This window comes from Triticum dicoccoides, chromosome 1A (genome assembly GCF_002162155.2).
Source record: "Triticum dicoccoides isolate Atlit2015 ecotype Zavitan chromosome 1A, WEW_v2.0, whole genome shotgun sequence".
Classification (NCBI taxonomy): Eukaryota; Viridiplantae; Streptophyta; class Magnoliopsida; order Poales; family Poaceae; genus Triticum; species Triticum dicoccoides.
Genome location: NC_041380.1, coordinates 487,201 through 499,354, shown reverse-complemented (window position 1 = coordinate 499,354; position 12,154 = coordinate 487,201). Strand labels below are relative to the sequence as shown.

The 12,154-nt window shown below is 45.0% G+C and overlaps 1 protein-coding gene and 1 pseudogene across 1 annotated transcript; one reads left to right on the top strand and one right to left on the bottom strand.

Moving 5' to 3' along the window:
* Positions 1–4,701: 4,701 nt before the first annotated feature.
* On the bottom strand, positions 4,702–6,036 carry LOC119266104 (annotated as a pseudogene).
* A 4,010-nt stretch (positions 6,037–10,046) lies between these two features.
* On the top strand, positions 10,047–11,401 carry LOC119359730 (bisdemethoxycurcumin synthase-like). Its single transcript, XM_037628253.1, has 2 exons — positions 10,047–10,236; positions 10,380–11,401. The coding sequence occupies exons 1-2, from the start codon at positions 10,047–10,049 to the stop codon at positions 11,399–11,401; spliced, it is 1,212 nt and encodes a 403-aa protein (XP_037484150.1).
* Positions 11,402–12,154: the final 753 nt, after the last annotated feature.

Genomic DNA, 12,154 nt, shown 5'->3' with positions numbered 1-12,154 from the left:
CTTGTCGAAGCCGCACATGCCTCAGGCATGTGCACCACGTGTTTCCACGTCCAGAAGTCGGTCACCATCAGCATCACGCTCCTACGTCGTCTTTGCCGATCCCATCACCGTCTTCTGTACCAACCGACTCACGTCGATCCGTCAGACTATCTAGTCCGACTCAGCCGAACTTGTCCGGCTGCACGACACGCTCAAGGCTCCCAAATTGTCTTTCACGAATCTCCATCCATTACCTGATAATTTCATCTTTGCTGACATAACTTCCGCAATGCCTTCAAGCATCCTTGCTGTGCCAACAAATTTTTCACCCTTGTCTGCCATAACCCAAGGTTTTCAGTTTCATTAAACTTCTCACCTCAAACCAGGTACCGGTTGGCGCCATAGCTCTTCGTACAGCCGACACTTTGAAAAAATATCCGAGTTTCCAACACGTGCTCAAGTACACAAGATGTAGTAGTAGCGATTTCCTACCAACAATCCTTCTTGTACTCACGTGTAGTAGCTCCCAGGCACTCAACCCCGATGCTGGCTACTTGCCTTATCCAAGCCCTTGCCTTCCTGTTGTACACGCGTATTACCAGATGGATTTGTCCCTTCGCTTGAATCGATCCGTTGTCTGCCTCTATTCGCATCAGTCAAGGACTCGGTCCTTTTCTTTTCATCCAAAACAAATCTCCCATGAAGTATCAATCAGATCTGCACCGCGGTCTTCCATGCAGCACCTAGCCGCCACCTTCCACTCCTGGTCCGCGAACAGAACACGTGCACCAGCTCGCCCCATAGGCCAGCTTACACCACCCATGCCGCTTCGGCTTCACGGCCACGCGTGCCCACGCTGCCCGATTGTCGCCTGCATCTGTTGCGAATTTAGAATCCGATCTTCACAACTCGTCGAGATTTCCTTCGCCTGACGTAGTGTACAATCGATCACAACCGCGCAAACGATACCGATCAACACATCAAACCTTCCTCTATATCAACACGACCGGCCTGATCTCAAACCTTGCTCTGATACCACTTATTAAAATAAATCCGAGACACTCCGTCGATCATCCAAGGACCAAGCAATCACACGAGCACAACACCGAGATTTGTTAATGAGGTTCACCGATATGGCTACGTCCCCGGAGCTTGACTACGGGCGCTCCTCCCCGTGACACCGTCACAAACCGCACACCGGCCACCCGGGCGCCGGCACACGCCGCCGGCTCCCCCTTGCGCGCCTGTGCTATTATGTTGGCATAAGTTACATCGTGTGTCTAGCCCCGCTATATATGAGAGGCCTAGGATACAAGTGTCCTACTTGGACACAGCTCCATATCCTATCTAAACACAATACAACTACAAGTCCAACTGTAACCTATCTTGTACACTATATTCGACACAACTCTAACATTGTTGTTGCACTCTGATGTGTATGTATAAACTTTACATCTCTAGGGATAACCATCTCCTGTTTATGCATCATCTCTGTTAGTTTTTTACATCTCTCGCGTTAGATCTTGCAGATCACAATTTGCATGATGGGGAGTACACAGACCCAATTCAAGAGCTTTTGCATTGTTACTGATTATTGATGGAAGAATGGGACTTGATAAGAGCAGCCGTTGTTATTATTATATCTATACTCCTATAAAAAAGCGAGTTGGTGATGATGGTGTGCCTGCCTTTGGGCCATATGTACCATTCAATCTTGAATCTAAGGTTGAGATAGAGATGAGACATGTTGGGCGGAGCCAACCACCAAAACAAGATAGTCTGAAAGTTTCTCCTTCTCTAGTGAGACAGATTATTCTAGAACCCCTCCAAGTTTCCTCGCCGCCGGCCCCTCTCCTCTATTTCCCCGTTACCACTGGAGTTGAGTTGGGCGAGAGTCACGTCTGTTGTATCTATATCTATATCTATACCACTATATATATATATATAGTGTGTGAATAAGTTTGAATATGGATCATTGGATGAACTCAATCTGATAATCAAGAGGTGGCAAATCCAAGCATTGCTGGCCATTCGATTTCCTATCAATTACATCATATCCTGCCATGTGTACTATGTAGAAGTTTCCAATAGTTAAAAACTTAGTACACCCTTGTATTTGTCACATATACTATCTTTACACACTTCTCATTTATTCTAGAACCTTCCATGCATGATCTTGCTCCGCTAGAGTTTCTCGCCTGAATAGAAGTGTATCCATTTATGATTTATTCTAGAATTTTTCATGTATGCTCTTGCTACATTAGAGTTCTCGCTTGAATAAAAGTGTATCCATTTATGATTCAGTCTAGAATCTTCCATGTATGCTCTTGCTCCATTAGAGTTCTCGTTTGAATAAAGTGTATACATTTATGGGATTATTTGTGAATTTTACTCATGGTGAAAGACTCATGATGAACCATTTCTTACATTTCATATATCGTTTCAGAGAATTTCAGCCAAATGTCACAACACTATCTTTAACCTTAAGGTCCATACATATAATGTGTTATATTAGTGTACTGGAACACAATGCAGCTAAGGTTTTCCTTTTCAATGATGTAATATGCAAGTGTCAGTTGCAACGATATCTCACAACTCACGTGCAACTCACTAGTTTGTTATTATTTTACAGCAGAAAAGAGATTTATATTATGAAAAAAAAAAATCTCTCGACACTATCAACACCTCCCCACCAAAGCACGGCACGACACTTAAAAGGAAAACCTTATCAATACCTCTCTTCAAATGTTGAAAACACTTCATCGAGTAAGTTTGGATCACACATGAATTTTATCAACACCTCTCTTGTAGTGCTATTAAGCAATTTTTGAGTCCAACTATTGATCAACTAGCTTCTTGGTCTTTGCTTTAATGTGCCCAAATATTTCTCCGCCAACGCTTCGGCCTCAATGCCGATTCCTACATGTGTTGATGTCTTCATCACATTAGAACAATTTAGCACTAAAGAAAAAAAAGCAGTTTTTGCTTTGCTAACGAACTATTGCAGGACAACCCTATATTGCTCCAAGATGCATGACTTCCAATGCCGATTGATCCACCTCCCCACAAACACAAGCTAAATTATGACTGCTCTTAAATGAGACCATTCTACTCCGTCATACGCATCTGCTCTACTTCACCACTGTTAGCTACCCATCTCTATCATAAGCAGCATCTCCATCGATTTCCACCTCCGGTTCGTCCGTAGAGAGTCCCACTGAGCATAAGCTGCTGCTGCTCCAACACCAAAAAAACATGATGAGGATTCCACTGAGCTGTAGCCTGTAGGCGTGTCTTCCGCCACTGCAGAGATCAAGGAACACACAGTTTATTCGATCATCACCCCTTGCTGCCTTCCTATTTCTCTTCTCCGCCAGGACAACGAACAGCATCAGCATGGACCACGATGAGACCGCGGAACCTTTCTCCGACGACGACGACCACCAACCGGGGCCAATGGATGATCGCCTGTCCATCCAAGAGCTCACCGACGGTTTCTCCGACGAGCGCAGCCTCGGTGCCGGTGCCCACAGCAAAGTTTACATGGTAATGTACGTTCCACTGATGTATGTGTGTACGTATAGTATACTGAATCTAACTACTACTTGATGACGCCATTTACTAATAGTTCTAGATGAAGCAACTAAGGATAAATAAAGTATCCTTTCAACTGGCTACCACATCCATCCAAGACAGAAACAACTTACTAAGCGTGACTCCTTAAGGACATTCAGCAATGATCATGTGCTTGTTGATATCGATGCCGACGCGCTCTTGGCCAACAAGCGTTTAGTAGTACTAACAAGAAATACCACAACTGAATCCTCATGCAAATGATTTTATGTGCACGGGATGCTCTGATTTTTTCCTTTGTTTGCCCTGTCTTACGCGCATCACCTGCAAATACTTGCTTCTGCCCTATCTATCTATACATCCAGACATTTTCCAGGGTTTTTTCACCGAAGAGGGAAAAAACAGATATACCGCTAATTAAGCACACAAAACTACTGAACCATGTGAAATGCAAAATTTATATAGGGTGTACATGAATATGGGAAGAACATTGCTGTGAAGATGTTCCATGACGACACGCCAACACATGTTGACGGTGGTCATGAGAAATTCCACAATGAGTTCTGCAACCTCGAGAGCCTCCGACACCAGAACATCGTGCGGTTGCATCTCAGCAAAAACACATGGAATATAGATGAACTAGATGACTGGATTCATAGCTTGGAAACTGAGTATAGTACCTTTAATTAGTTCATAGCTTTTTGTTCTCCTCAGTTTGTTATGTACTTCTGTTATTTATGGCATATATAGATGAACTAGATGACTGGATTCTGGTGGGCAGGGATAGGATGAAGCCAACAGTGGAGAAGTTGCACGATGAAGATATGATCATTATCTTTTTCTGAACACACAGGAGGCGCTGATGTCTATATAGTTGTGCATAATTATTATTCGTATAAATCCAATGTAAGACAATACAGAAAATACATGAGTTGTACATAGGATCTTACACACATAGTTTGTGGAAGAAAAGAAAAAGGAGATAAACAATAGACATTTATTTGGGTACCATTTTGCCCAAAGAAACAGTTTGGTAAGGAGGTCCCTGTAGCATTACAATTATGTAGGAGCATGACGAGCCCTTAACCCCGACATTGTGATTCTCAAGCGCTTGATTTGGTTTGGTTTGGGATCCCCAAACTTGGTTGGTTAGATGATGAACTTGTGAAAACGAACAAAACCACCCCGAGGTGCTGTCGTTGCTGATAACAGGAACCTCATGTTGGATGTTATAGGGTGGCCGAGAGATAACCCATATCTTCTAGTCCTGGGTGATGAACTTCGTTCATGTCCACCAATCTGCAAGCAACTAGTACGTGTGGTATTTGTTGGGCCACTGAAATCCTACATGGCCACCCCATAACCAAATACGTCCACATAGGGCCTGGTAGGCACACCCAGAATGGGCTCGACGGCAGAGGAGGAAGTCTGGTCCTTACCTTGGCATGCCTGCAGATGCAGCTCGTGCCGTTCCGGCGGAAAAGCGGCCGGCAACGGCAATGCCGGCCGCTGGTTTATGAACTGTATGATACTCTCCATGAGTGTCTTACTGGTCGCACGCATGGGGTTGTAAAGGTGGAAGCCATGGTCTTCGGCCTCTGACTCCACCAATGTCACCGCGTGTTGATCGTCGGCCCACATGAGGTTGCGCATGGAAGCCGCCAACCGGCGCCCACGGCCAGACAAGCTATCCTTCTCAGCGACGGCGACCAGCACACGCCGGCACATCAGCGAGGCAATGTCCCCGTCCAGAGGGTTTATCCATGGATCGTCGTTGTCAAGCTGGCCAGCCGTGACGTACGGCCAGAGCCTGTCCACAAAGTCTGGCGTAAACATGGCGACGCCGTCCCAAACGGCCTTGGAGCTAGACAGCCGGTCCACCCCCCAGAAGTAGGGGTGAACGATGACAAGCCCCTCGATGTTGACGATGTTTGTACCGCCGCCAGCCGCACGCACCGCCGTGTTGTAGACGATGTTGCCGCCGGCGCTGTCGCCCGCTAGGAAGGTGCGCTCCGGGTCGGCGTAGCTAGACAGCCAGGGGTCTGAGAGGGACGCCACCCACTGGAGCGCGGCCCATGCATCGTCATAGGCCGCAGGCACGGGATGCTCCGGTGCAATACGGTACTCCACAGACACGACGAGAGCCCCAGTCAGTGCGGCGAGGGACCTGACATAGTTATTGTATGTGCGGCCAAATGCGCTCTCTGTGCAGAACGATCCACCGTGCACGTACATGATGACTGGAAGCCTCTCGCCGGCGGCTGCAGCATCTGGAGGCAGAAAGAGGCGTGCTGACACGCCGGTGCAGTTGTCGATGATGACGTCCCTCGTTGCCACTCCACGGTTGGCTGCCGGGTCCTCAGTCGCTGCCACGAATGGGCTGCGCAGAAAGCGCTCGACACGGCCGCCCTTGTACTCGCGAATGAATGGATAGAGGTCGACGGTGATGTCCTCACCGCCGTCCTTGTCATTTCTTGGAGGCATATTGGTCGAGCTAGCAGCCGTGTTTTGATTTTCGGTTTGAGATTTTTTTCGCCCTAGTCCGAGATGGCCGAATTTCGGCCATTTTCAAAAATTTCGGCTGAAATTTGACTAAATTTTGACTGTAATTTGACTAAATTTGACCAAAATTTATCAAATTTGAGCAATTTCGGCCTACATATACTTTTCGCCTCAGGCCGAGATGGCCGAAATTCGGCCGAAATCCACTTTTTGTGGCCGAAAATCAAAACAGTGGCTAGCAGTTGTACCCTTGCACGTGTGTCGACGTAGTATCTAGTGTGGGTGCGGCCAACAATGCATGCAGCTCAATCTATCTGTGTGGTACGTTCTGGTGGCTGCTCCTCGGTTTTTATAGCTAGAAGTTGATTCCACTCTAACATGGCCATGCATATATAATGTGTGTGTGTGTGTGTGTGTGTGTGTGTGTGTGTGTGTGTGTGTGTGTGTGTGTGTGTGTGTGTGTGCACAACTACTCAAGAACGGTTGAATTGAGCCGATCATCTGAGTGATGGAAAACGTGTCCATTCAGGTATCTTACTAGTAGAAGTATATACCACCACAGCTAGGTAGCTGCTACATCTGCTGAACATGCATTTTTGGCGTCTTCATTATCTTTTAGTACAACATGCCCGTTGGAGTTGAAGGACCATTATCCCACACAAGAACACAAAATGTTCTCACTTAAGCAGGGGAAATAATTTATACTTACAATCTTGTCACATTATTTTTGCAAAAGTATCCTTTTTATAATTAGCCTGCGGGGTTGTTGTCAAACAAAAAGAGCATCTTGGTGAGCAGCATGGGTGAAGATTCGAATTGGTGGACATGCTTGGTTAAGTTAGTCAATGAATAGGACAACAACTGGATGATTGATTCCACAGTAATCAGGGGTAGCTAATAAGCTCCTTATGATGAACATAATTAGCACAGTTAAGTCGACATATATAATACAATCCAGTTCTTTTATTTCGAAAGTAGTACATTTTTAAGTTCATGTATATATGTTACAATGTTTATTCTGAACCATGAGCTGTTTCTCAAAGGAAAAAAAAGTCTCCTCACATACTTCTACTGTTGATCCATAACGTCGATAGTTTTCAGTCTCTACGCTGGTTGACCCATGGATAGGAAGGTTTTTTCTTCTTCAAGTGAAGCATATTTTGCAGATTTCTAGGAACTAAGAGACCAAGCCAATCAACAAACAATGGCATGCAACTAGTGCTACTTGCCCACTTTGTGGATCAGAAGAGGACAGTTCTTTCCATGCACTAGTTGCGTGTACAGAGGCAAAGGCGTTCTGGAATGGCATGCGTTCTAGGTGGCCTTTGCCGGGGAATGGGTACTTGCTGGACAATGGAGAAGAGTGGCTGCTCAACGTACTTGCAAATTGTTCGGACAAAGTGCGGGATATGATAATTATGTTGGTCTGGCGAGTGTGGCAAGTTCGTACAGATTTAACACATGGTAAGGAAGCTGCTCCGGTGGAGGTCTCAATAGAGTTTCTGGATAGTTATTTCAGATCAATTCAGCAGGCAAATAAATATAGTACAGAAGAGATTGTGAAAGGAAAAATGGGGAAGGAGGAGTGATTGACGGTACCAACTAAGAAACCCCAAGTGCCGTACAAACCGTGGCCGCCGCCGATGCTGGGCAAGGTAGCTTTATCAGTGGATGGCTCCTTTTCGGCAGAAGACGGGTCAGCAGGTTCAGGCATGATACTTCGGAACTTGGACGGGAGTGTTATTTTCTCGGCACACCGTCACTTATTTCATTGCAACGATGCTCTTGAGGCGGAGCTACATAATTGATTCCTTAATAATCAAGCTACGGCAGCTAATAAGCTCCTTATTGACTAAACAAAATTAGCATAAATGTATCTAGTACTGTGTCAAAAAAGTAGTTGAATGATGCAGCACATTGTCAAGTTAGCACATATAGTACAATGTCTATTCAGCACCATGTGGCTAAAGTTTTCCTCAATAATAGAGAAAGAAAACAGTTGCATGCATGTGCATAAGATTCTAGCTGCGAACTGCGCCGTATGGTGCAATGACGTATTATGAAATGACGTATGGTGCCATTAGATTGTGAGCTTGTGAAGTTAATCATTTATTTATACAGTACGATCCAAAGGTGCCTCTTTCCGGGAAGGGAACTCTAAGATTGTAACACCAGTACAGTCACTTTCAAAGCAACACACACACACACACACACACACACATCTAATAGCTATTGTAACAAGACTAATGCAACTCTTAAGGCATTTTAACTGCTACAGGAACTCTAGGGATAATTACTAAGGAAAATGGTTGACATGAAATCTAAAAAAAGGCCCATGAATCAGTGATTTAGGTTAGTGCTCTGAATGAACCTATACATCTGAAATACATGTTCCATAGGCTACACCGACTATGTTTTGTTAACATAGTACTCTGATGTATCTCTAGTTGGTTTCGAAAATTCACCAGCCGCAATGGTACAAGTATACCGACGGTTTCAAGAAACAGTTGGCTGTTTTTGCCAAAAAAATGAAAGCAGTGGACGGAGATAATAATTCCATACAAGCGCTGTTTTCTCTAAAAAAAATGAAAGCAGTGGACGGAGATAATAATTTCATGCATCTCAGGGTATCAACAATTAGTACTCCCACTGATTAATGTGATGCATGCATGTGTTAGAGACAGAGTGGAGCATCTACTGGACGGTGCATGCATGCATGCTTTCCATCCATGGATATCTATTTCTTGCTCCACTCCCATCCTTATAAATACTTTGCACTTTCTTTGCTCAGTCATTCACATCTCGTAGAGCAAACAAACTTGAAGAAGCTCCTCCATCGCATTGTGTGCATCAAGCAGTTTCCCTCTACTTTGGTATCTCATCGTTTGCTTTTGCTTACATTGCTTCTATCTTTTTCATTCCATTCTTAAACAAGCAGGCTTAGTGCAAGCTGTTACATTTGTCTTGTTTTCTCTTGAAGATATTTCATCTTGTGAGAGCATAGTTGCACTTTGATAAAATTATTGTGCATTAACTATATTAGCTTTTTCAACAAGACATGACCGTTGGTATTAATTTTTGGAGTGAATTCCACTTTTTACTCCCACCTATTTGGATACATGGATATTTGTGTACTCAATAAAATATACAAATTCATTGCCGTTTTTAGCTAGCAGCTCTATTGCATAACATCTACCTGAAAATAATTAAAGCAGCTACATCACATAACATGTAATGTATATTAATTAATCCATTTTAATTATTTGTATTTCATTGGACATTTCCGTTTTGAGTTTAGTTTTATATATGAAGCAAACGGTAGTTCTTATATCCTCTGAAATATAGCTATTTTATAGAGTTTGCAGCTTGTATGTAAATAAATCGATTTTTTAATTTTATTTTCATAGTTAAAGTAGACATGTAATGTGTACCTATCTACTGAAAAATGATTGCAAAGGAACGCAGAGTTGCACTGTAGGAAAGGCGTTGACATATGTGTAACTGATGACCTTCCGTCTCTCATCTCATCCTCATGGTTAGGGTTGTTATTGTGGGATTGGTGCTGCCCATTGCATTTTGTTTGATGCATGCGTTCTCGTTTAGGGGTTCCATTACTTTGCATTGTAGAACTGTTGATGGTTGCGGTTGTGATGTGTTGGGTGTGTTTGGTGGGTTGCCTATGAATAGCCCGCTTATGTTTTATTTTATTTTATAAGGATGAGTAATCCACTTATGGTATATGATAAGGCGAGTCTTATGCGCCGGTCTTAAAAATATGGATTGTACTTTAGCATTCATCAAAGGCTAACCTGATTAATTTGCAACGTACACAAAACATACGAGGCATTGCACTTGAACCAGTAAACAAGTGCCCGTAGCTGTAGCATTTCTCTATATAATCTGTATACATCATCCCTCACAAATTTTCGGATTGCTCATGTGTTTTGTGTGAACACAAGTTGATTTTCTATCTTATGTAGACGTATGAGAACATGGCCACCTTACTGTCCACGGTGCGGGAGATCCGTCGTTCGCAGCGTGCGGAGGGGGCGGCGGCCGTCCTCGCCATCGGCACAGCTAACCCGGCCAACTGCGTGTCCCAGGAGGAGTACCCGGATTACTATTTCCGGGTCACCAAGAGCCAGCACCTCACCGACCTCAAGCAAAAATTCAAGGCCATGTGTAAGCAAGCAGATGAGCACATGCATGCATAAATACAGTGGTCAAATTGCTTGATCGTCTAATTATATGTTAGCTGTTTGTACGATCGATCTTAATACAAGAATGATCAAGTTAACATCGCGTACGTGTTTTGTTGTTTCCAGGCCAGATGACACCAACGGACAAGCGTTACTTCCACCACACGGAGGAGCTCCTGGACGCCCACCCCGACTTCCTCTGCCGTGGCAAGCCGTCCCTGGACGCCCGCCTAGCCATCGCGGCCGTCGCTGCGCCAGAGCTTGCGGCGTCAGCTGCAGCCAAAGCCATAGCCGAGTGGGGCCGTCCGGCCACCGACATCACCCACCTCGTCGTCAGCACCAACTCAGGCGCGCACTCCCCTGGCGTCGACCTCCGCCTGGCCTGTCTGCTCGGCATCCGCGCCTCCGTACGACGGACCATGCTCTACCTCAACGGCTGCTCCGCAGGTGCCGCCTCGCTGCGCCTTGCCAAGGACCTGGCAGAGAACAACTGTGGTGCGCGTGTGCTGGTGGTCTGCGTCGAGCTCACCATCGTCTCCTTCCATGGCCCAGAGGAGGCAGATGCCCACCCACACACTCTCATCAGCCAGGCGTTCTTCGGAGACGGTGCTGGCGCGGTCATCATCGGCGCCGACGCCATGCACCCCGTCGAGCGCCCAATCTTCAAGATGGTGTCCGCGTCGCAGACCATGATAGCGGGGACCGACCGTGTGCTCACCATGCAGCTGACAGAGACCGGCCTCGATGGCCACATCTTCACGAAGGAGCTGGTTCCTATAGCGGCGCAACACATCGACCAGTGTCTCGCAGATGCGTTCCAACCGCTTGGAGTAATGAGCGACGGCGCCAACCTCTGGAATGATCTCTTCTTCGTGGTGCACCCCGGCATCCGAGGAATACTGGATCACATCGAGGGGGCACTCCAGCTGGAGTCGGGGAAGCTCGCGGCAAGTCGGACGGTGCTCAGAGAGTATGGGAACATGCTCGGCGCCACTGTGATCTTCGTGCTCGATGAGCAACGGCGCCGGATGGAGGAGGACAGAGGGGTGAGGGGTGAGTGGGGTGTGATGATGGGATTTGGACCTGGGTTCACAATTGAGACGATGGTGCTGCATGCAGTGGCCAGCAACCCGCACAACAAAAATTGATATACTTGTATCGATATTGATCTTGAAGTATCTCTTATCATTTACAGTTTGCAAGGAAAATAAAATCTACTACAATTGCATGCGATAATATTGTACAACTTGCTTGCTAGCTACGGCATGATAGTATATTGGTTATCGTGTTTTCTTCTCTTTTCTTATTGGAATAAAACTACCAATGTGGCATGGAGAAATCCAAGGGTAGCGTCTTTTAATCGTACATTATATTTGTTGGAATTTTAAATGAAGTGACATATCTATCTATTTATATATTGAAAGTGAATGATGGATTAATTAGAATTAGAATTAGAAACAATAGAATTAGTCTAAAAAATTCCACGTTAATCAGAAAATACTAGCCCTTGATCTGGTGGATCATTTAAAATTATAATCATGTAACCATTAGATATGCGTAACATATATAGCTTCATCATAACAGACAACGAGTCCTTAATGTGTCATACATTTATTTATTTTACACACATGGTAACGTGCCAGACCTGGTCTCTCACGAAAAATCATTTTTTTAACCTGGTTGAAAAAAACACACGTATCTATCACGTAAGCACACATCTCCCACGCCCTTTTTGTAGGTACCCATCCCAGTATCCCATGTCCTTAACCAGGGAAGAAAAAAAAAAGAACATCTACTTTTCTAATAAAAAGAGATAATGGGACGTACAGACTATTATTACCTACCATAAAGATCTCCCGTCTCAGCTCACGTGATGATGCCTAGCATGCATGCATATTCAT

Bases quoted from the DNA above. Each gene is read 5' to 3' on its own strand.
- LOC119359730 (XM_037628253.1), top strand. From the start codon at position 10,047: ATGGCCACCTTACTGTCCACGGTGCGGGAGATCCGTCGTTCGCAGCGT. The intron at 10,237-10,379 runs GTAAGCAAGCAG...TGTTGTTTCCAG, and splicing joins GCAAAAATTCAAGGCCATGT to GCCAGATGACACCAACGGAC.